This window comes from Rhopalosiphum maidis, chromosome 4 (assembly GCF_003676215.2).
Source record: "Rhopalosiphum maidis isolate BTI-1 chromosome 4, ASM367621v3, whole genome shotgun sequence".
Lineage (NCBI taxonomy): Eukaryota > Metazoa > Arthropoda > Insecta > Hemiptera > Aphididae > Rhopalosiphum > Rhopalosiphum maidis.
In genome coordinates this window covers 11,502,112-11,527,676 of record NC_040880.1, presented here as the reverse complement: position 1 = coordinate 11,527,676, position 25,565 = coordinate 11,502,112, and the positions used below count along the sequence as shown (strand labels likewise).

General features: G+C 29.3%; 4 protein-coding genes across 4 annotated transcripts; 2 read left to right on the top strand and 2 right to left on the bottom strand.

Annotated features, from left to right (window-relative positions):
* Nucleotides 1-1,014: 1,014 nt before the first annotated feature.
* LOC113548317 (zinc finger protein 468-like) lies at nucleotides 1,015-3,878 on the bottom strand. Its single transcript, XM_026949129.1, has 4 exons — nucleotides 3,348-3,878; nucleotides 3,123-3,257; nucleotides 2,125-2,203; nucleotides 1,015-1,890 (listed from the first exon to the last, which is right to left on the bottom strand). The coding sequence occupies exons 1-4, from the start codon at nucleotides 3,545-3,547 to the stop codon at nucleotides 1,114-1,116; spliced, it is 1,191 nt and encodes a 396-aa protein (XP_026804930.1). The 5' UTR covers nucleotides 3,548-3,878; the 3' UTR covers nucleotides 1,015-1,113.
* Nucleotides 3,879-4,102: 224 nt separating this feature from the next.
* On the top strand, nucleotides 4,103-6,675 carry LOC113548459 (trafficking protein particle complex subunit 12). Its single transcript, XM_026949342.1, has 8 exons — nucleotides 4,103-4,489; nucleotides 4,843-5,057; nucleotides 5,132-5,362; nucleotides 5,426-5,677; nucleotides 5,760-5,906; nucleotides 5,959-6,134; nucleotides 6,217-6,352; nucleotides 6,415-6,675. Exons 1-8 carry the CDS (start codon nucleotides 4,252-4,254, stop codon nucleotides 6,643-6,645), a joined length of 1,626 nt encoding a protein of 541 aa, XP_026805143.1. The 5' UTR covers nucleotides 4,103-4,251; the 3' UTR covers nucleotides 6,646-6,675.
* A 3,873-nt stretch (nucleotides 6,676-10,548) lies between these two features.
* Nucleotides 10,549-17,820, top strand: LOC113561253 (vesicular inhibitory amino acid transporter). The gene is made up of 2 exons (XM_026967566.1): nucleotides 10,549-11,572; nucleotides 15,264-17,820. Exons 1-2 carry the CDS (start codon nucleotides 11,123-11,125, stop codon nucleotides 16,446-16,448), a joined length of 1,635 nt encoding a protein of 544 aa, XP_026823367.1. The 5' UTR covers nucleotides 10,549-11,122; the 3' UTR covers nucleotides 16,449-17,820.
* A 1,383-nt stretch (nucleotides 17,821-19,203) lies between these two features.
* Nucleotides 19,204-21,487, bottom strand: LOC113548717 (nuclear inhibitor of protein phosphatase 1). The gene is made up of 7 exons (XM_026949751.1): nucleotides 21,256-21,487; nucleotides 21,080-21,140; nucleotides 20,852-21,005; nucleotides 20,200-20,426; nucleotides 19,945-20,142; nucleotides 19,757-19,880; nucleotides 19,204-19,664 (listed from the first exon to the last, which is right to left on the bottom strand). Exons 1-7 carry the CDS (start codon nucleotides 21,282-21,284, stop codon nucleotides 19,429-19,431), a joined length of 1,029 nt encoding a protein of 342 aa, XP_026805552.1. The 5' UTR covers nucleotides 21,285-21,487; the 3' UTR covers nucleotides 19,204-19,428.
* Nucleotides 21,488-25,565: the final 4,078 nt, after the last annotated feature.

The following is a 25,565-nucleotide window of genomic DNA, read 5'->3' as shown; positions in this document are numbered from 1 at the left end:
TTATTATAAATGTATAATTACTGTCATGGAAATTTCTCTACTTATACTATATTATTATTATTTTAAACAATAAATAAAAAATCATTTAGAATTGATTTTAAAACGTACAGTGATGTCGACAAAATTTAGTAAGGATTTAATAGTTACAACTAACAAGGATTATATATTGTAATAAAATAATAATTACTGTTATAATAATTATAGAGCAACTATTAATATAAATAATCAAATTAGGATTGTGATAATCAATTAAAAATATATGTGAACCTAGTATTAATTAATATAAGAACTAAATAAGTCATCCTATAAAATTAAACAATTAAAATTAGTAATTATATAAATCTAAATAAACATTATAATAAAATATAAATGATTTAAATAAATTGCACTTTTTAACAGACTTTAGGACTAACATTAGAATCTTATAACTGATTTAAACTTATTTTATATTTCTAATACTAAATAAACAAACAAACAAATAAAAGCTCAGTTTCTAGAATTATCACAGAAGAAAAATCATAAGTTGTAAATTGTAGTAAATGTATATTTTGGACTTGGGTATAAATCACATATTTTTTTATATTACCCAATCCCAGCACCTGTATTTACATATCACAGCAATGGATTACCCTGGATATTCAAGAGTGGCCACTTAAAATATATATAATATAAAAATTTGTTTATACTTAACCTCAAAATGTAACAATAGTCATGGACAGGCAGTTTAATCAAGTCTTATAGAAAATCACTTAAGTAATTTTAATTAATGTAAACGCGAGTATTATATTTATAATATAAAGGATACTTTAAATGCAGTCATTCATTTAATATAAATATAATTCCTAGTAAAAAAAACTAGAAGCTTACATTCAGTAAATATAATTCAGTTCTTTATGTAAAAATTCTGGTTTTATATTTGACTAATAAAAATAATTTGGTCGAACTGCAGAATTATGAATATAACTGTACTATAAAATAATGTTTAAATATAAATTTTTTCTTACTTCTATGTAATATATAAATTATATACTTAAAAATATATTTTTATATTAAATATAAAAATATTTTTGTTATTAAGATTGAAATTGAAGGTACTTATTTTATTTATTTATTCTATGTGTTGGCAGTTGGATGTATGCGTTTTGTATGTCGCATTAGTGATGATTTCTGTGTAAACTCAATACCACATTCTTCGCATTTCAGTCGTTCACCAGTGTGGATTAGTTCATGTTTCTTAACTATTGCTTTGGCCCCATAAGTTTTACCACAAAAACGACATGCGTATGATTTTTCACCTCCATTCATCCTGACTTGTATGACATCTTCCTGATGGTCACCATGCATAGCCTCCATGTGTATATCCAATGATTCTTTAGTGGTGAATACAGCTTCACACTGTTCACATGCCAATTTGTCTTTATGTTCAGCTGCATGTAATTGCAATGTGTTCAGATCATCAAATGACTTGTTACAAGCTGTACACTTGTACTGAGCCACCTCTGAATGCAGCTTAGCATGTCTTTGCAATAATGTAAATCGATTGAATTCGCGACCACAAATGGAACAAGCGCAGTTGTATTCGTCTGAGTGGCTTTTCATATGTAATGCAAGACTGCAGTTACGATAAAATTTACGTCCACATAAATTACATTCACATGTTTTTTCAATAGTGTGAAAGGCAACAGTATGTTGCCAGAGAGCACCACGGTTGCTGAATTTATTTGGACAATATTCACATGAAAATGGAAATAGAATTTCTGGTTGTTTTGTTTCTAAATTCCAGGGTTTTACAGGTTTTGGAATGTCTTCATCATCGGAGTAAACAGCTTCAACACTTGTCATCATGTCGCGAATATCTACTTCGGATACTTCATTTTCTGTAGCTTTTAACTGCATCACAAAATAAAATACAAAATACAAATCTGATATTACACTAAACATGATTGATTTAAACTAATATAAATAAAACTTTATACAATTTTTACAAATTTATTCTATTATTTTAGTGTAAATAACAATTTCATACATTTTTACAACATACAATCATCAACTATAATAATTTAATATTTGTACAAGGGGTTGAAAAGGCACGTCTCCACTTCCTAGTATTATACAATATTTTACCTGTTTTTCAACTGCAAATTTGTTTTGATAATTTGTTAAGTTACGGTTTCTAATAGTTAAACTCTTTTCATTGTGATGTCTGTAAAAAATAAAATAAAAACGAGCATAATTAAAGAATATTTAAAAAAACTCAGGGTATTCTAAATTAAAAAGTTTATCTTCTAATAATATAATCTATATAGTTGTAAATATTTAATATCTATGATAATATACATAAGTATATATTACAAGCATTAATAATTACATTTTATAATGAATAATATTTTAATATTGTATAACAAATAAATTACATAATAATTTCATAGTATAACACATTAAGATTAGTATTCTTCAAAACTTTATGTTACAAGATAAAAACAGAACAATTTAATTTTTAGAAAATTTGAGACAATTGGATGTCACAATACATTGACTTTGTTATACAAATGTACAATATGACTAATTATTTGCATTTAACAAATGTTAATGTTGTTAAGCTTAAATATTAGAAAACATTGTTCTACTATCAAACTTAATAGTAAAGATATTCTTTCTATTCTCTCATTGATTTTTTGTTTTAATTTTTAACTTCATAATAAGTATATAAAATATTAATACTTAAAAATGCTCATAACTCACTTAAAAATTAAATTATTGTAAAAACCAAAAATTTACTCTTTTGTTCAAGCTAACACAAAATTGGAACTTCTCTATGTTAATTTTAAATTATATATTTATCAAATGGGTATGATATTTGTTTAGTTCATCATCACTACAGTAAATTTTTTCATGATAAAGAATAGGTATATTTCCTCCAATGAACTGATAAAATCATATCCCACACAAAGTATTATTTTTGGTTGTGCTATTTTTGGATTTGTTAATAGGGAATTTTAACTTATGACATTTCAGAAAATAACTAAACCATTACTCTAAATGGTTTCCTCTTTAACTATTTTCTAAATTAAAACATATTTTATAAAATTTAAATATTAAAATATTTCAAAAGCTTTACTTACATAGAATTGTTATTTGGTTTATTTGAAATTTCAATGGTACACTCAGCTAATAGTGTAGCGGGCAGTTTAATGGGAAAATCATTAACTGTAGATATATCCTTGCGCCTGAAATGTCCATTTTCTAACTTGGCTTGCCTGAAACCCAAATAAACACAATTCACTGATAATTGAACATTAAACATAAATTACAGTGAACATGTTTCATATGGTGATCACTTTACTTACTTGAAATTTGATTTTGTGTATATAGGAATTATTGTGGTTTCAGACTCCAATGCACGTTTCATTGATTTTGACATTGACGAAATTGTAGCCATGGTTTGGTTTTTTTTACTACCATTAGAATCGTTAATTACAACGTTCAATAATTGCGACGGCATCATGCCCAGTTCAGTATTATTTTCTGTTTTGACATTAGACGTCATTACACTAATAATTTGGATCGTAGAAAAGAAACGCTGTCAAACTCTGAGAAGAATTTATACAGTAATCTATGTACTAGATAGCCCAGATTATGGTTCCAGCGAGACACGTTGAAAGAATATGAATTTGAAAATTTTAAATATGACGATATAACTTATTAAGTTAATGTGATAAATGAAGACTTAATAGGTAACGTAGTTTGGAAAAAGTAATTTAGAATAAAAGAATGTAAAAGTAATCTTTTGTACTTTAATCGGGTGAGCTCACATTTTTGTCCACATACACAAAAAAACAGAAATGCTACATTCTGAGAAAAAATTAAAAAGTAACCAAAAAAAAAAAAAATGAACCACTTGATTGATAAAAAATAATTGTATGTATATTGTACATTTGTACGATTAATACATTAAAAATAAAAGTAACGGGATTTTGTCAGCTGTTTATTTAGAAATTAGATATTAGAAGTTACATAACACTATTGACTTTGCGCATGTATGGAATGATAAATTAATTTTGATTTCTGATAAGAATTACTTGAATTAGTTTAAAATTTAAAATTGTGTTTGGTTGATGTTGATTTAGAGTTTATTTAAATTTTATTTACCAAAAATTAAAAAATTACAATAATATAATGTTCAAAAGTTGATATCCACGATATTTTTTAGTTTTTTTTATTTTCGTACAGTTACTGGAGTCTAGTAGCAATATGGATCGGAAAACACCGGAATTACGACCTGCAATTAATGAATACTTCAAAGACCCATCGCCATCATCTAACTTGTTTGATAATATATCTTCTCATGCTACAGCCGACAGCAAACGAGAAGAACCAGCAGTTTGTCGTATATTCCAACAAATTGAAACCAAAAAAACCGATATATTTGACATCATAAAACCTCCAGAGGTTAATCATAATAGTAGTCCAGCATTTGATGTTCAAGAACGTTAGTATTAGTTTTTATTATTATTGAATAATTGTAAATGGCTTGCAATAAAATACTACCATAGCGTTTGGTTATGTATTCTAAAATATAAGAATCATTCTCATTGATATGTAAATAACTTTCAAATAGTAGTTAACTATACTTTGACCAACCAGTGATTCTATACATACCCATGCGATATCCTGCTACAGTAGAACTAATTTTTGTCAAGGTTAGATATGTTCTCTCACTGGACAGAGAAAAGATTAGGTATTCAGTTTTATTTATAGCAAAACTTATCTAATATATATAACTGACGTTGGTGTTCGTTTTAAGGCCAATATAATAATTATCTTAAAATTTATATTTTATAGCAACATTCTTAAATACTGGAAGTGACAGTGTTGAACTTATGGATATATTCAATCATGAATATGAATTATCTTCAATTCCAGCCGAAGATGAAAGACGACGATTTGCTTGGATACCATCTGTTAAAACAAAAAATACACTTGAAAAGGCTTCACAAATGAATCATACATTACCCAAAGATATGTTAACTATGCCTGGTGTTGAAAATGTTAATTTTGTATGTATATATAAATTAATAATTAAATTTAATATACTAATTCTGATAATGACTTGTTTTCAACTTTTATGTAGACAATTAAATTATATGAAAATCTAGTGTCATATCTTGGTGAAACTGAGGCAGCCGCATTTAAAAGTAAAACTATTGAAGAAGTTACACAAGATGAACGAGGTTTGAAAATGTTGATTGAAGACAACAACTTCTCTGAAGCATTAAACTTGACAACTCGATTGTTGGGAATGTATGGTCAAGGACCTGGGCAAATGGGCTATCCAAGTAAACATACAAAAAATTCACTTCAGGTAATGTAAATTCTTTAAATTTTATACATTGTATAGTGTTTGATAAAAGTAGTAACATTTTAGCTGTGGTTCACAAGATTTGCATTGCTAGTGAAAATTTGTGCATGGAAAATTGTTAGCAAAGAAGCATTAGCCTGGGATGATTTGGATCGTCCAGATCTCTACATGCAATGGTATAAGGATCTATATGGTAACAAATATGGGACTCTTGTGCCGTTCAGTTTTAGACTTTTACTTGCTGAACTACCTCAGTATGTAATTTCATCAACCAATGTTTATAACAAACTATTTGAAGTACTCATTGGTGTTAAAAAGGTATGTATTTGAATAGTAATATTTACTTTCAATTATATTTGATGTTAATTATTTACTATTTTTTTTACATTTTTTTATTTAGATCATATCAAATTTAGATAACGGCCTAACTGAAGATGGTAGAAATGTAGAATTGACAATACAAGACCGAAACACTTCAAAATTACTTTGGTACTCAAGAGAAGCTAGAGTTATACATTCAATTATTAACTGTGCTATAAACCAAAAGGTAAAACAAATTAAATTTTGGATTGGAAAAAAACTAATTTTTAATTTTTTAGGATTTTAAGCTTGCAATCAAATTATTAAAAGATCTCATCGAAACTCCACGATTGAAATACACAACTGAACATTCTCGGTCACTCTTATCTGCAATGGGTCGTATTTATTTACAAGTTGGTGATCTCAAAGCTCATGGATACTTTCTTAAATCATCTCGATTGAAACCTCAATTACAGTGAGTATCTTTGTATGATTAAATTGACTAAATTGTATTTACATTTTACATATTTACACTTAATAACAAAAATTATGTATAGAGGAACAATGGGTGAAAATAAAGCTGATTATCGTGAATTAATAGATGCTGCTTTATTGGCTATCGCTCAAAATAATTACAAAGAAGCATACAAACATTTCGAAAATGCATACTTAATGGACTCAAATAAAGTCATGGTAGTAAATAATTGCTTATTTTAGTGAAAATATAAAATAACCTTTTGCATAATATGTTACAGGCTTTAAATAACATGGCTACATGTTTATTTTTTGAAGGCCAACTAAATAATGCAATAACACTGTTGGAAGATGCTATACAGAGATTTCCAGATTTGGCATTAAATGAAAGTTTATTATCCAATATATGTTGTTTATACCAGTTTCAAAATTCTGCATCTAATAAACAGAGATTACTCAAGTATCATATTATTTCAAAATATAAAAACAGTGTCACCGATATTATTAATTAACTATTAAGTGTAATTTTATTTGTTTTAAAAAAAAATCTGTTATTTATTATTAATTTATTGATTTTAATTAAATGTTTTCTATGTTAATGATTTTAATTTGACTTATTTTTAAATTTTTTTTAAAAAAAAAGGTAATATTCTTCAAAATCATTATATTATAATATAATAATGAAAAAATGTCTTGACTTATTAAATCTTATTAACTGGTAACTGATGTGCTTTGATTTGGAAGAGAATGAGGCACTTCTACGCAGATTATTGTCTGTACTTCTAATTTCATAAACATTTTGAGAATACCTCTACTCAGCAGCGTCATTTCCGGTTTTTTTTTTGGGTGTGCAAAGTATCAAGCAGGCCATTTTGAAATTTCACCAGACCATATAAAAATAGATGTACTATGTATATGTAGGTACATTATTCTGCTTCCAATTATTTTCATACATCTTGAACCGAATCAATGTATTAATATAAATATTAAAAATCAATTAAGAAATATATAGCAGAATATTTTTATATAACCAGTGTAATTAAAAGTTGTAATTATGATTGACAATATACCGATATTGATAAATGTCAATATAAAAATCAAAATATTTAAAATACAATTTAATTTAAATCGTATTAATAATCGTACATAATTTCATCAGGGTGGAGGCCAATTGGAACTATTTTAAAAGTAAGGACACCCTTATCCCCCGCAAATGACACCCTTGCCACTACTGGCTCTACTAATTATTTCCATAGAACGGAGGAACAGTACATTTCTATTACAAAATTATTTTTTAACAAACCTAAGTGTATTAAATAAGACCTTTAAATTCAATTTGATGAATTATACAACTTATTATAATTAATATAAATTATGATACTACATTACAACTATAGAATATAATTTAAGAAATAAAAATTACCATATATTTCATAAATTAAAATTATTTTAATAGAAATAATTAAATATTATATGCAAATAAATATTTTAATTGTTCATAATTTTCCGTTATAATTTCAAACATCTGTGTATATTGTTCACCCCCCCCCCCACCCAAACCAGTAACCAACAGCATCATATTATAGGTACATATTACCTTATAATATAATTTATATACTTAATCTTTATATATCTTACAATTATGAAATGTTTAAGTATAATATAACTATATAATAATAATTAATATGATGAAATATATGTTATATGATTGCCATTTACTATTGATCAATGTGACGGAACTAGATTAGGAAGTTTTTTATGGTAAATACAGAACACGGATAAGTAAATATGTTATACAAATATGTTTTTCTCTAGAAATTCTGATTCTCATAAAGACTGTAGTTTTTCTTATTTAGATATCTAATTAATAATTACTATTCTCTATTGATTGTGTCTTGTTGGTTCAGTTACTTAGTTGTTCATAACTATTCTTTGGTATCAAACCTCAATATTATTAAATTATTTTCAACATACATACTGATACTTATATACTTTTCAATCGATTTTCCTGCATTCTATTATTAGATAGGTAAATTTGTCTTTTCCTCTTACAATTTTTCAAAAAATGTTACCGGGTTCATTTTCACTCAAAATGTATTCTGCCCCTTTCCGTAATGTATAACCATAATATTCCTTTAGTGATAATTACTATAAATAAAAAATGTAATTTTAATCAAATATTCTATAGGTATTTTGTTATTACCTATATATTTTAAATAGGTAACACACAATAAATTAATAGCTATATACTTATCAACTTATCATATAGGTATTTATATAAACTGAATGCATTTTAATGCCTATAGGTACATTTAGTTTATTATTTTATTTATTTTGTGGTTATACACAATTGTTGAATATTTAAACAACTAAACAAGTCTTGTACAATATTATTAACTATAATTGTTTTACTCCCCGCCATGAATTAACATACATTAGATACAATTTAGATAGGTACCTGTATTAGGCATAGAATTAATAAAATATTAATTTGATTTGTTTCGTTCACCTACGTAAAACAGACTATTAAACAAGTAAAGAAATAGTTGATTAAAGAGAGGAAATTAAAGTAAGCCAACTACTATAAGTTTGAAGTATAGTCATTGATTAAGTACCTATTCCTATACTTAATTAAAGATATGATGTTAAACTTGTTAAAGCATGGTATACATTTTTACCATTCGACTACACGAATTATGACTTATGAGTCAAGTAGATACCTATATGACTATGCAATACAAACTATGCAGGATTTAGCCTTGTGTAGGTATAATTATATATACGTACTTAAGTAGTTAAGTACCTATATAGAAACATGGAATATTGGATATCTTAATATATAATATTAATTAATATACCTAATATGTAGTACCTATAAATATTTCTATTAATAAATTATTATTTATTAGATAATTTTGGTTTTATTACCTATTTCATATTAGATTCTGAGTGGAACAATGAATCTATTGATTTTACAATAATGATGAATTAATTGATATGTCTTTTTTTTTGTTGTGGACGAGTATACGATAAGTTGTCAATAAAATGTTTCGATTTTGAAAAACTAGAGTGGTCTTGGATATCAAATTGGATCTAGTTTGTACTTTAGAGAGGAAATTCACAGGACTTATTTTTATAATTGGGAAAAGCTAATAAAAAATTAAGGAAAATGGACATTTTTACGTTAATACAATTTTCGACAAGATTGATTTTGTGTCTGAAATAACTCACAAACGAACAACCGCAGATATTTGAAATTTTCATAAAATATTTATATAGGTACAATTAAATATTCGAAATATTTTGGTTATTTGGTGGTATAGTAAATTTCAATTTTTTTTAGTTTTTTATTTCATATTAAGTTGGTTAAAAAATTATTTGCTGAGTAGAAATTCTTGAAAATTGAATACGAAGCTTTTCACGGATTTTTTATTTCTTAATCAGAAATAACGAAAATTTATTGTCACGAATATTTTTTAAGCGTTTAAAATTGGAATTATGACAAAATTCATAAAAATCGCGAAAAACAGGAAATTATTTTGTAAGTAAGAAACTATAAAAAAAAAAATATTTTTTGATATTTTATAAAGTTATAGAAATTCATACAATTTTTCAATTTTTACTTCAGGGCTAAGATTTAAAAATGTAATCAAGTTTCTTTAATAGTTTTTCAACCTATACATAAAAAAAATTATACCGGGAAGCCAAATTCATTTTTGATGAGTATTTTAAATACAAAATTTACGATGTTCGATATTCACTTGTAAAATAATTATTTCTTCTTAAAAAATTATTCGTATTTTAAAATAAAGTAACTGCAATAGATACTTGTAATTCTCACCAAATGTTTATATTATCGTTTTAATTTTATGATAAAATGTTCAACATTTCTGAATTGCCTTTAAGCTATTTACAAGTATGAGAATTTTTTTCAATTTTGATACATAATAATAACAATAAAGTATATGTTATTAAATAAATGTAGATGCATAATATTATATTAATACACATTTATTTGGAATTAATTTTAAAATTATTTTTATTTAATAATTATTAAACCTTTTCTAGAGTAGAAATGTTCGAATAACTTAATAATTTCATGTTTAGAATTAATTTAGTATATTACGCTTAATTTCACTAATCGGAATTGCGGTATAATAATATTATATTGTATTATATTATATTGTATATAATACCGCCAATACACGATACGCGTTTTCCGCGTGATGGGTACCTATCTAACAACAATATTATATAGATCAGACCGATCCGGGCTCGGACCCACCTCTACTGATATACAGTGCATTTTGTCACCAGAATGCGTTGTGCCCTGATGGGTGGTGGTGGGTCGGAGATGGCGCGAAGAGATCGGTCGCCCGCTTTTCATCGATCCGCGCCGCCGCCCGGCCACCAACCCCTTCCCGCGGCCAACCCGTGCTTGGTTTCCCAATCGTTTCCGCTCTGCGCCGCGAGGACACACGGCTCGCGTGTATTTTTTTTTTTCCCCCGTTAAGTTATATCCTACACCGCTTTCGTCTTCGTTTTGATTTTCGGTTTTTGTTTTTCAACCCACGAGTATTGCAGCCACGGTCATCACGTTTTACCGGCCGATCAGGAAAAATATGCGTACAGTGGCGACGGCGGTGGCGGCGACCACTATTACATCGGCATTGGAAACGGTGGCACCGGCGGTGGCGTTGACTGTAGTAATAACGTCTTTATAATAATAACAATAATATAGAGCCTACCTAGCTGCACATTAAATTTACCAATAATTTTCGTTTATAAAATCTCGTTTCTCTCTTTCGCTCTCAACTCGTCTTTTCGACAGGCATCGTAATACACACGCGTGTTGCCGTACCTTTATCATAATATAATTAATAGGGCCGAGGCAACAGCGCGCGCAAGTGCAGCAGATATTATCGCTGCAGCGGTTGCAGTCGTCGCGTATAGGTAGGTGGGTCGCCACCGCAGTTGCAGCGGCTGTCGATGGCCAATTTCGGTCGGTTTTACGTGCCACCGTTCGGGGCCGCCATGAACGTAGTGTGGGCCGCCGTCAAGGCGTACGTGCCCGAGGACAGCCCGTGCGTGGAAGCTATCATGAAACGCCGCGGCGACCGGGCGACGGGGGCCACGACGTCTGCCGGAACCGGGGCGGCGGATGGCGGGGACGCCGAACGGAACCGGTTGCAGGGTGGCACCAAACCGGACACGAACCCGTTCCGGACCACGTGCAACTCGGAACTGTCGTCGTACGGTGGCGTGGAGAAATGCGACGGAGGCGTAGACGGCGATGGTGTCGTCAAGAGGACGCCGCAAGCGTTTAGCATGGACGATGGCAGCTTCGATGAGGACTCATCAGGCGGCGGAGAGTTTGGCCGCGGACGGCACAAGATCGACGAATGGCAAGCAGCGTGGAACGTAACCAACGCCATACAGGTATATAAATACGACGATGGCACGTCTATGATGATAACGATTGGTGAATAATTATTGTTTAGGATCATATATTATAATTATTTGTGCATAATATAGACGGGGTGCCGGGCGAGACGCAAAATATAGGGGTTGCTAGAGACGTCTCCGGGTAGTTTTATTTATACCGCCTGCGCTGAGTCGTCTCCGAGTCTTCGAGATTGTTTTTAAGCGGCGTTTGAACACAAAATATAATATTACCAAGCACCATACACATACACACCTCGTAGAATATTGTAAAGACCATTTACCTGCTATATATATACAATATATATACGAATGTTTTTATTAATTTTAATTTTATTCTCCAACGGCCCTACCTAATACCGAGCACAAGATTTTATTTCGAAGTTAAGGTTCCAAGTTCACATTTCATAAATTCACTTTTACCTCTTCTATATCATTATATCTTGAAATCGTTTTTCTTGTAGAAAATAGATTCTTGAAAATATAAAAAACAAAATCAAAATCATACGGGCCAAATGAGTATAATTATACTAGGTAGTATAATAACTTACTATAGACCTCGAAATATGATGCTTATTTCAACGAAATGATTTGTTATTTTATCGTCAATCATTCGATGGGACAGTAAAATGGCTCAAAAAATTGTCAATACGCTATATCAGCCTATAGCTGTAAATTGTAAACTTGAAATCCTATCAGTATTTATCAAAAATAATTATTTTTCTTCTCCTGCTGATTGACGATAAAATATAATTTAAGTCAACGTGTTAATTTAACATATTCCTATTAGGCACTATACAAACAATGTATTTAAATATGGAATTTTGAAATGACAGACTATTGGCACTGAGTTCCAACAGCAAGGTAAAAGCAGTCCTTATTTTTGTGCGCAGTAGCACATACAGCGTGTAGTAGCAAATAACAAATAGACTAAAAAAAAATGTATGTTAACTAGTTACAACTTACAGCCCTTAAAATATGTTTTTAAAAAAAATGGTAGTGTATAGTAGTAAAATAACTGGATAGAAGTACTTCTATAATAGGTTATTTCCCAAAAACGTAAAAGAAGGTTTATTTAAAATGTAATGTTGTAAGGTGCATATCTGAATATTAAAGACCTTAACATAAAGAAGCTTTTAAATTTAAATAGTGTATAGTAAATATACAATTTCATAATATATTCTCTTTTTATATACGTGTAAACGATACAAATAAAAATATATTTGTATTCATTATATATCCCTTATAAATATTAAGCTGTTTTAAAATTTTTCATTTCAGTATATTTTATATATAATATCAAGTGATTAGTATGTAATTATTAATTACTTCAATTTTTCGCTTTTCTCTTAGAAGCTATAAATTATAACATATTATTATATTTATATATAACATAAATGGTTAAGATCTTCGAAAACATTATTTTAGGTGAATTGACGAGCTACACCGTGATCACATTTTACGAATAGTAATTGTAAGTGAGTTCGGATAATAATTAACATTCACATGCACTGTGTAATAATAGTCAACACTTATTTTATCATTATACTATTATAGTATGCACTATTTTTCAAAAAAGTTATAATCACAGTATATTTTTTAACCGCACTATTTTTTTTTTTTTTTACTTTTGAGTTAAATAGCACGTAATTATTATGTATTTATGTAATATATAATTAAATTGTTAATTATATTCTTTTATTAAAACAGCACAATTAAATCACACTGGTTACAAATCCTTGTAAATACATATTTGTTTATCAAATAAGTATTCAAATGGTGTAAGTAGGTAAGTTATAAATTATATTTCGAAACTGCTGTTTGCTAAATGTGTGACACGACAAACAACAATGTAAAGTGTAAAAATCAAATAAATCTTCTAAAACTTTTGTCTTTTGGCGTAAAACTTTGTACGATAACGGTGTGGAAAATCTAATTTTGTTTTGGGACACTTGGTGGGTCGATGATCAGTTTTGAAAATATTAGTGCGGCGCGTATTGTGTATAAACTTTATAATTAGAAGATAAAGTTGTTATTCTAATTTAATGCAACGTCAAAATACAAATTTAGACTTCTACAATTTATAAAAATGTATCGAAATGTTACAGGATATGGTAATAACTAATAGACAATAGTACTCGGAGTACTCGAGTGTTTCTATATTGTAAGTTGTAACGTTATGCAACTTTTTATATAATATATATTATACCTATTTAGTAACTTAACTCAGATTAGAAAAAAATATACGAGGCGTAAAAATGAAAAACGATAAGTCCTGCAACATATTTTGTGTTGCTGAAGTCGAGCAAGAAAAATATAAAAAGAATGAGTAATAGAGGTTTGCTATCAAAAAATGTCGAACACACGGTTGTTATCCAGTATACCTACAACCTATACCTACTTATAAATTAAAAACACGCAATTTAATAACACGAATATATAAAATGTTAATTTGGGAAGAGGTTGAAAAGAGGGATTCAATTAGCAGAACGGCGGAAAATTAATGTAAATACGCATATTGTGCGTAACCAAATCGTTGCAAGTTGAATCGCTAAAACGCATTTGACTGTATTGCAGGGCGATAAGAAGTCTTCATCATAATATATATTATGTGTAATTCTACCTATATTTCCATATATAATATTTATTTAATAACAATTATAATATAAAAATAAAAATATAATAATAAATAATTTAATTATTTAATAATTAGGGTTCGGAAGTTGTAGGACCTAAAAATTTGTACATTTATTATATATATTAACATTGTCGACTATTTCTTTTTATTAATAAATGAGTCCCGGCGTCTAAGGAATTTGGCTGCATTTTCGAGTTGTTAATATATTAAACATTATTTTATAAAATAAATGAAAAATTAATACGAACGATTTGTTGAAATGAATGATGTGTAGAATCTACACTGTAGATAACTACCTATGGGATACGGGTTGTGTTTGACAACGTTAATTATTAAACCAAAAAAATATTATCAGTAGGTACTTACCAAAATAGTATGGACAAAAATTACTTTCAATATATTTATTGAGTTGTATACTGTAAAGAGTAATAAGCGAGTCATAAAAATGAAAATATAATTTTTATTTTTTGAAAAAATCAAATATGTAATTTTTGCATAACAACGAAGAAATGGAGATTTTTAATTTTTAACTTTTAAACTCGTAGTAGTACTCGTATACATAAAACGGATTTCTAGCACACGCGATCTGCTATGCCGTAAGCCGCACATTATACAGAAAAGCACGTACCTAACTCCTAGAATTTTTGAGTCCCATACAATAATATACCTAGTAATAAATAATACATTTTCATGTACCCACATTATATATTATATGCACTGCTTGCGGTAATCGACCGACTGACTATATTTTAATATTATAGTCCGGTAACGGACCCACCTAGTAGCTAACATAATATATACTTATATAATACAGTGGCGTACGCAGGGAGGGGGGTGTTAGAGAGATACGACACCCACCTTAAAAATAAGTATCTGTTCAAGTGATGAAACGATGACAACAAAAAAAAAAAAAAAATTCATGTCAATTCATGCACATAATTATGATTTATGACACCCCCCCCTAAAAAAATCCAGGGTACGCCACTGATATAATATACAGTACAATATAGAATGTATATATACTAATAATATTGACGTTGACCCGCGCAGGGAATGTTCGTGGTGTCCTTGCCGTTCGCCGTGCTGCGTGGCGGTTACTGGGCGATCGTGGCCATGGTCGGCATCGCGTACATATGCTGTTACACGGGCAAGATATTGGTGGAGTGCCTTTACGAGCTCGACCTGAACACGGGCCAGCGCGTCCGCGTCCGCGACTCGTACGTGTCGATCGCCCGGGAGTGTTTCGGTCCGGTGTGGGGCGCCCGGGCAGTGAACGTGGCCCAGATGATCGAGCTGCTGATGACGTGCATACTGTACGTGGTGGCGTGCGGCGACCTGATGGAGGGCACGTTCCCGGACGGCGTGATCGACACGCGCAGCTGGATGATGATCACGGGCGTGCTGCTCATACCGCTCGGGTTCCTCAAGCACCTGCACCACGTGTCGCTGCTCAGCTTCTGGTGCACCATGTCGCACATACTCATCAACATCATCATACTGGGCTACTGCGTGCTGGAGCTGCCCGACTGGGGCTGGAGCAAGGTGAAGTGGACCATCGACGTGGAGAACTTCCCCATATCGCTGGGCATGATCGTGTTCAGTTACACGTCGCAGATATTCTTGCCCACGCTCGAGGGCAACCTGTCCGACCGGTCAAAGTTCGACTGGATGTTGGAGTGGAGCCACATCGCGGCCGGCTTATTCAAGTCGCTGTTCGGTTACGTGTGCTTCCTGACGTTCCAGAACGACACGCAGCAGGTGATCACCAACAACCTGCACTCGCCCGCGTTCAAGGGACTGGTCAACGTGTTCCTGGTGGTCAAGGTGCTGCTGTCGTATCCGCTGCCGTACTACGCGGCGTGCGACATACTCGAGAAGTCCTTCTTCATCGGGCCGCCCGCCACGCCGTACCCGAGCATCTGGCACGTGGACGGCGAGCTCAAGGTCTGGGGCCTGGCGTTCCGCGTGGCCATCATCCTGTGCACCGTGTTCATGGCCATATCGATACCGCACTTCGCCATACTGATGGGCTTCATCGGCAGCTTCACCGGCACCATGCTGTCGTTCATATGGCCGTGTTACTTCCACCTCAAGCTGAAGGGCGACTCGCTCGAGTGGCGCACCATCATGTTCAACTGTTTCGTCATATTCCTCGGCTGCCTGTTCGGCGTCATCGGCGTCTACGACTCCGGCACGGCCATCATCAAAGCGTTCCAGATAGGGTTGCCGTTCTGAGCGGCCCCCTACCCCCCCCCCAGTCGTCTCCGGCACCCACGTCCCCGTTTACCCGCGACCAACGCACCCACCTCCGCTGCACGACCCACCGCGTTTGCCCCAGTCCTCAAACTCCAGCGACACGTTATTTTATCCTTATCCACCGCGCCCGCCTATGTTCCTCGATATATTTATTACTATTGCAGGCGCACCCGAAGTTTTTTGCAGACGACCGACCGACGACGAACGGGTTTTCGGACCGTGTCACTGCGACAGGCACTACTTATATTTACAAACAATATAGGCACGTAGTTACCTACCCACTACTGTACGACTAGTTACCTACTTGCAAACTAAATTTTAGTTGGATATAAAAATTAAAAAGTATTTCGTCATTTCCGTTTACGAACCGTAGATCTAATGCGTATTCGTAATTTATCATTTCGATATTTTGCGGTACCCGTTTTTGAAAACAAATCTCGTTTAAACATTCCGTACGTTATATGATTATTGTTATTATATATAACTATTTACTATCATTATTGTTGTTATTGCGGTTTGAAGACTACGATTATTTATATACTTAATAAAGTCGCCAACCCGACAGGTGTGTACACCCGAGATTTTAGCGATCGCCTATCCTCGTTATATTATATACACCAAATATTAATCCAGTGTCAAATACGTTTAGACGATATTATTAATACTATAAACTGGTAGGGAGTAATACAATTAGTTATGCGATTTTTACATTTTTTTTAAACTATAATGAAAATTAATATTAGTATTCGATTTTAACTACCTATATAATATATTAGGTATATTATGTAAAAAGTATAAAAGCAATTTTTTGAAAACGACGGTTAGACCGTTGTAGTTTGTGTCTTCCGATATATATATATATATATATATATATGTAATTGATATTGTGATAAACAACATTTGTCTTCCAGGGCTTGTAAGCCCACATTACCAAACAATTTATTCTTGAAATTGAAATTTTTTGATGACAAGAATGTTTGGTGGTGAAAATGTTAAATTATCGTTTTAATAATAAATGTAATGTTTATATTATTATTATATTAATTAAGTACAACCGTTTATGTATCATTGATATTGTAACATTAAAATTGTGCTGTTTGTAGCAATTTATTGTCTTCCATTATAAAAACGATTCTAAATGTTGTTGATGTTTGGTTTTCAAATGGTTCTGACCGAATGATATAAATCCATTTGGATCCCAGACATCTTTATACAGCGGATAAGAAACATATATACTATTATATTATATTAGTGCTTAATTGTTAAATAATGTCAATTGCAAGTCTTCCAAAAAAAAAAACAAACCACCTATAGTAATAGTCAAAATAATTATACCTACGTTATTATTATATTATATTGTCATAATAATTTATAACCATGTTAATATACTTGTATTATTTGTAAGCATTTACTTACATAATACAATATTTTGACGAGTTATAACATAACTATTATTATTATTATACAAAACTAACCAAGTTTTTTTTTTTTTAAGAATAAGTAGGTAGTTTCAATTAAAACAATTGTTTTATATTCATATGTTTATAATAATTAATACTAACGATCGAAGAGAAAAATGTGAATTACATACACTTTAAAATATTGTTAGTAGCTTGTTTATCGAGAAACCGTTTCATCATATTATGATAATTTGTAATAATAATATATTCACTTTTAAATACCTACTTAAAGTATATTCAATTAATTTATTATAATCTTTGTTATGTTTAAGTATAAGTAAATATTATATACAACACGAGCATTATTTTGTTTTATCTAAGACTGCTATTGTCTTCCATAATTTATACCATAACTATTGATTATTATTGTATACTCTTTCAGTATATTTAACAAAATACATTTAATCTTAAAAAGTGATGTTTTTATTTTTTTAATCCAATAACAGGTACCTGGATACATTAGCTGGCAGTTAGCAATTAGCATACACATATTTTATTATACAGTTTAGTTGAACACAATTATTTTAAATACAATGATATTTAGGGACAATTTTATTGCTGTAATCGTTCAGTTGTAACAATGTTTGATACTCATTACACATGTATTAAAATTATAAACTTGTGAAAATCATATAGAACATAAGACTTACAATAAATAAGAAAGATATTTCAATTTTAATAATTTTCCATTTTTTCTTCTCTATGTACACATTTAAACAAAAAGTATAAGATAACTACCCAGTAGTATGAATAACTTTTTATAAAACTACAAAATAACAGTTTTCAATGAAAATTAAAGTTTATAATTTAAAATATTGAGAAAAGTAGTACTATTTGACAAAGTTGCTTAGTTGTTGTAAGATTTTTTCTTTTGTATATTGGTAATAAGCTGCATAACATATTTATTCAGACCTTTTATAATATTTATTTATTTGATTATTTCAATTTTAATTAAAAAAGTAATTAATTTTATGATTTATAATAGGAATTCATCTCAGACGGGTGTATATGATTAATCATATTTAAAAGCTCTTATTCGTTAAACTATGCCATTAAATATTTAATGTAATGTATTAAAGATTTAATGGATAAAATTTCATAAAAAAATTAAACTTTTACAGGTGTTGACCTAATTATTAAGTTACTTTATGGTCTTTTATTGTATATTAAAATATCATTGGAAAACTAATTTGTTGTACATAGAATAATTAACAGAAAAAAAAAAGACTAACAATGGGCCACAATTTTATAGTTATTATAAATTATAAATAATACAAGAAAGTTCACATAGTTATACAACATTACACATTTTATTAATTCCAAACATATATACTTATATAGTTATAAACAGCTAATATTCAGTAAGATAGTAATTCAAATTATTTTTACAGAAGTAAAAATGTTAAGAAGAGTTATTGGTAAATAATTAAAAAATATTTAATTTCCAAACTGTATGTTGAAAAACGGACAAGTTATAAAAAAAAAAACGTATAAATACTTTAAACAAGCAATGCTGGTGCATTTTTTTTCCCAGGCCATGCTTCTTTTGCATATTTTTTCTTTTTGGGTTCTGTTGAAGCGGGTTCAACTTTTTCAGATACGACTGGATTGGGAACTGCTATTTCTTCTATACTAGGGTTAATATCAACGTCTGGCGCAGGGTTTGGTAAATTCATACCAAGACGATTACCAATGGATGATAAAAATCCATGTTGCTTATTGTCACCATCTGGACCTAGTAAGTAATGTTTTATAAAAAAAATTATAATTAAGTAACTATAATAAATATCATAAAATTCAATTAAAAAAAAATTAATTAATTCTAACCAGGAATATCACTGTAAAGTGAATTATGTAGATGGGCACCAGGAATCATATTTTTCATGTAGTTTTTATTTTGACCATTAGCACTATTTTGGTCAATAGCAAAACCCATTCCATCTTTGAATTTCTATAAAATATAAAAAATATAAATGTCTGTATGGTAAAATTAAAATATTTGATAAAATGTTTACTTTATTTGGTATGACAGTAGTCCTTATTAGGTTTCTGAAACGACCAACTGATGGATCAATATCTTCGGGATTAATTATCTGCTCATCTTCATTAAAATGGACTCCCCTTGTACGTTTTCGTTTTGTTTTCAATGCATCATCTGATATACCAAGCATCGATATACGTCGATTTTGTGCCGTATTAAATTCAGTCAAATTCTGTAATACAAATGTTAAGATATTCATGGAATTTAAATTTAAATTATGTAAACATACATCAAGCTCAAGATCAGTTTCTGGTAGTCCTAATAAACTAGATGCATGATCAGATTCTCTCTCTAACTGGTCCATAATCGGACGAGGTCCAAAAGCTGATGTAGACTGAGGACGTTCTCGTATAATGTATGTTCGAGTAGACGCACCAAAATGGAATTGACTATTTATTGGTAATTGAGTGGGTTTATCGGCTTCAATTCTAATGCTACCAATGTATGTACCATGAGCTAAATTGAATTAAAAATAAATAATTAAATAAATGATGATAAAAATCAATATTAACTGGCTGTCATTCAATAAACTCTATATTAGTTCGAATAATTTTACATTGTGAAGAATGACACTGGGCATAGACAATTCCGGAAATATATCAGATAAGTGTATAAAATACATTTTAAATTAATCAATAAATGATCTTTAAAAGGTATTAAAATAAATAAATTAAAACGTGTTATATCAATTTGATAATTAATCAAATAGAATTCCTACTGAATAATCATAGAAATAATACATTTTGTAGGTAAATTGTTAATTTATTCAATTGATTTTTGGAGCATGTAAACTATAAAGTAAATTTATATCTAAAAATTCCAGTGTAATAATAAATATAAATAATTTATTGAATGACAGCACCATAGTAATCCCAACTTACTAGATCCAAGATCAACTAAAAACGCTCTATTTAAATGTTTGTGATAGACAAATGCAGCATGAACTCTTGAGCATGATTGATGATCAATACAAAAGTCACTCATTTGTGCATTGCGTCCAAATAAATAACACTTTTTCTGGTCCAACATCAATTTCTGAATAACAGAATATCAACATTTTAATAAAGTTTCAATCAATTGCAAAGTTTTATAAACACAATTAAACTCACTTGAATTAATTTGTCTCCTTTTAATACATCCAAGTGTAAGCCTACAGGAGGTTTACCGGCCCTTAAAACAAATAAATAAATAACATTTTATATTCATCTACGTAATACACCAATTAAACAGTCAAAATATGTTGATTCATTCTTAAGAATAAAAGTTGTATGTAAACAATCCTCACCAATTGGGAACATCATAATGATTAGCCATTATAAGTTATTATAAACGAATAATCTTATATTTCGAATAAAACAAACATGATTATATTACAGATTATCGGGAATAAGTAAGATAAATTCCAAATATTTGCGATGTGAATAATTATTTAAAGAGTAATTAAAATGAAAAATTATTTATGATTGTTTATGGTTTATTGTATAATAGTTATATTATACTGAACGAAAATAATTAAAAAAACATCGACTAATGAACTAAGACTAACGAAGCCGAATATTTTTTCTTATCAATTAGGTATCTTATCACGGGTGTAAGGTATAAACAATTTGTACAACATAGCTATAACAGCATAACCGTGGTAAAAACCATAAAGTAACAAATTACCCGCGTACAAACATCGAACCAGAAAGTAATTTTTTTAAACTTTTAACAATATAGCACATGTAGCTTAAAGACTATTTTAAACAAAATAAAGAATTATGATATTATTTACTTATATAGGTATTAGGCATACACAGGGCTGGGCAAGATATCTCAAAAAAAGTATCTAAATACAAGATACAATATACATTTATAACTAATATCTAAATACAAGATACAAAATACTATAACATTTTTTAAAGATACTAGATACAAGATACATGTATCTGAGATACGTATAAGATACAAGATATTTAATATATTTATTTATTATTATTAATTTCTTAATTTACCTTGGATACAATTTTCTCACGTTAAATTTGATCATACGTCATTTATATTATTATATTATAGCTTATAAATGTATAATAATACGGTTTGTATTGATCATTAACAATATAATTTAAAATTACATTTGATACGCTTGAAATAATAATACTAATAATAGACAAACGAAATAATAGGTAAAAAGATTTACAGTCTATAAAATATATATAAAATATCGCTGATATAATATTATCGTCAGACACCAGAGTTACTTTAATCTAATCTTAAAACATATTATTACTTATTGGGCAATTAGTAAAACTGATACTGTATCAGTGATACATAAATGAAATACGAAACATATTTTTTAAATGTATCTAGTATCTTATTAATCATAAAAAGATACTAGGTACATATTTAAATACCCAATAGAAGATACATTCAAACTATGTATCTCGATACATAAAGTTTTGTATAATATAACATATTAAAACGTATAATTTATATTATTCGATTTATTTTCATATCCTCGATTGGAATATCATAATTATTCTGTGAATAACTTTTTCGAGTAAAATGCATGTGCTCCTTCCAAACAGCAGTTTTAAAAAATGATTATGTTTATTGATAGAAAATTTGGTTTGACCAGGAATTTGTATAGGTAGATCATTTTTCTCAATAATTTTATTCTAAGAAACTGGAAACCTACAGTGCAGAGATTCGACATTTAAACGTCATGTACAGAAGTTTTAACCGAGCTTAGTTCAGAATCATATTTTTTGTAAGCCTTGATTTATCATTACTTCTAAACTTAACATCAAAACACTTAACGCGACTGCGCTGACCTAAGCTGAAAATTGTCCATCCTGTATATGTATAAAAAATGGAAGTTAGTGATAATTTTTTTTCAAAATACCTGTATGTGTTTGTTATATTTTCATTGAGATAATTTTATAAACATTTTTGGGTATTATTCATGATTTAATCACCAAAATGTTTTTTTCTTTCTCCCTTATTTACACATAAATTATTTTTGTATACCTATTATGTTATGTTTTTGTTTTATTTCTTTAATTATCCTAACCAAAGAATAATTATCGAATATAACACATTAAAATTAACAAAGTTAAAATAACAACTTTTGCTGTTTGTATTAGTTGGGCAGTATTAACATTAAATTCATTAAAAGTTTTAATTACAGTAGCCATTTAAAATTTTTAATGGTAAAATAACAATTGATACACACAATAATTTATATTACAGTTTATGGGGGTTATCCATTAGCGCCAAAAAATATTAATTCGTCTTGGGTACAGCCCATTTGCGTCAAACTTACCTGCATAAACACTTTAAATTAATTAATTGGTTAATTCATTTATTTAATAGACGTCGTATTTGTAATGTATAATAAAGTTATTTCTTTAAGTTTAAGTTTAAGATTTTAAAGCTTTGTTACAAAGCTATAATGGTGATAATATAATATACATTTTATCATTCACTTATTATAAAGTTAATAAGTCAATGTATTTTATTAATCAGTAGGTTTGCAAGATCAGAAAAAAATAAATAAATGATAATAAAATCTTAAAAAATAAAATTACATTGTTAAAACTATAGATATTTGAAATTACAAAGACGTGGAATTTAGGGATGCTTAAAGTAAAGCTGGGGGTGCTGAAGTACCCCCGTAGTTGCGCTACTTGCTTTGTATATTATTGGGTTTGTGTAAAAAGACTGAAAATAAGTTTTTTTTTAGTTTTATTATGTTGTACAATGTAGGTACTCTGTTATCGGATATAGGTATCGTTATTCGTCAAAAGAACGATCGTAGAGTGATTACGCATGTTAAAACAAGATAAAAAAAAATTTTAAAAGCAATAATAAAGAATTATAAAAACGAAAAATTAACGCGTTATGAATATGTACAAATAGTTGCATTTATTTAGGTAGGTACAATAAAGATTAGAATGATATCTATGTATGAAAATCGTACAATAGACTATGATTTAAATAAAATTGTATTGATTATTATTATTATTTGAGAAAAAAATATATTACTTTATTTTAATTAATTAAGAAAATTTGACGCAAATGGGCAGTTGGAAAAAACATACCTTTTTTATTTTGGCGCAAATGGGGGATGCCCACTGTTTATGGTTCATTTTTTTTACCGTGGCATGAAACTATAATAGTTGAACCTGCAGGTCTTCTGTATGGCTGTACCTATCACAATTATAAGAAGTTATGATTGTCAGTAGTGTTACCAAGATTTATTGATGGGAAATTAAGTGTATCTACAAATATAGTGTATCTTATGTAATGTGTATACTAGGGCTGGATTTATAGGGTGCAACGTGATGATCGCTTCTTTTCTTAGATTTTTAAAAATATATTTAATATAATTGATATTTTATAAAAATACATGCCTATTGGCTGTTCGTCAAGTTTAACAGTTTATAATTGTTTTATAATTTATCACAGAGTGATAAATAAAACACAATTTTGAATGATAACCCAAGTAATTCAATTCTTGTAGTCTCGTTCACAAATAAGATGACACTGTGTCACTGTGATTAAACATATTGAGCATAACTGCATAACTATAACTATACATCTGACATATGTATCTAAATTGAAATGTAAATATATAGATGATTTGAAGGAAATGGCAAAAACATCTCAATTGAGTACCTATCCATGCTGTCATATTGGATCAATTATTATATTTATATTATCAAAAGTAAGTTCATAATAATGTAAACTAATTTCCCAGTATGATAAAAATATTATGCTCGATGTTCTAGTACACCATTGAATATACATTCAGTGGCGTGCAGAACTTTTTCTTCGTGTGGGCAAAATTAATTTTCCACCCACCCATCCACCCCATTGAAAATATACATTTTATATATATAAAAAAAAAATGTTATTCTGTTTCTTTTTTTTGTCTTTTGTAGCTATTTTAATTAATACCTATGAAATATCTTTAATTAGAAAGTTAAGTTCTAACCATACTATACTAAAAATTACCAACCATTAAACTATTACTCCAAGATTTTCATGTGAGGTCTAGGTCTCATTAGTGACATTTCTGTACGCCACTGATACATCTATTATTCTACTTTATTATTATAATTACTTTTTGTAGAGGTTATTGCAATTGCAGATATACTATCTCCTATAATAAATCAAATGAATAGAATAGTACCTATTAAAATAGTAGTAATACTAAACTAATAATAGTAATACGAACAAGACAAATTGAAAGTTTTGCTCCTCGAAATTCTATTATATTAGAAGAACCGTTTGGACTTAAGGACAATCGGACGTAAAATAAAAAATAAATTAATAAAAATAAAAAATGAAAAAAAAAATGATTTATTACGATACGCCAAAAATAGATCAGTAATAAAATTATAAGGAAAAAAAATTAAAAAATGTTAACATTTTCATAATCAAAATGTTATTAACACAATATGAATTAAGTGAAATATTTTTATTAATTCCATTTCAATTGACAATAAATATGTTTTAGTTTTGTTTCATGTGAGTATAAAAATACAGTCAATAACAGTCTCCCTAAAAATTATCGAAATTTATTGATGCAGATAAACGAAATCTAAGAAC

Excerpts from the sequence above, each read along its gene's own strand:
- LOC113548717 (XM_026949751.1), bottom strand. The coding sequence starts at position 21,284 with ATGGCTAATCATTATGATGTTCCCAATTG. Across the intron at positions 21,006-21,079 it reads AAGGAGACAAATTAATTCAA|AAATTGATGTTGGACCAGAA; the intron begins GTGAGTTTAATT and ends TCTGTTATTCAG. Across the intron at positions 20,143-20,199 it reads AAACTGATCTTGAGCTTGAT|AATTTGACTGAATTTAATAC; the intron begins GTATGTTTACAT and ends TTTGTATTACAG.
- LOC113548459 (XM_026949342.1), top strand. The coding sequence starts at position 4,252 with ATGGATCGGAAAACACCGGAATTACGACCTGCAATTAATGAATACTTC. Across the intron at positions 4,490-4,842 it reads AGCATTTGATGTTCAAGAAC|CAACATTCTTAAATACTGGA; the intron begins GTTAGTATTAGT and ends TATATTTTATAG. Across the intron at positions 5,678-5,759 it reads TACTCATTGGTGTTAAAAAG|ATCATATCAAATTTAGATAA; the intron begins GTATGTATTTGA and ends TTTTTTATTTAG.
- LOC113561253 (XM_026967566.1), top strand. The coding sequence starts at position 11,123 with ATGGCCAATTTCGGTCGGTTTTACGTGCCACCGTTCGGGGCCGCCATG. Across the intron at positions 11,573-15,263 it reads ACGTAACCAACGCCATACAG|GGAATGTTCGTGGTGTCCTT; the intron begins GTATATAAATAC and ends TGACCCGCGCAG.
- LOC113548317 (XM_026949129.1), bottom strand. The coding sequence starts at position 3,547 with ATGACGTCTAATGTCAAAACAGAAAATAATACTGAACTGGGCATGATG. Across the intron at positions 3,258-3,347 it reads TACACAAAATCAAATTTCAA|GCAAGCCAAGTTAGAAAATG; the intron begins GTAAGTAAAGTG and ends TTTGGGTTTCAG. Across the intron at positions 1,891-2,124 it reads AATTTGCAGTTGAAAAACAG|TTAAAAGCTACAGAAAATGA; the intron begins GTAAAATATTGT and ends TTTGTGATGCAG.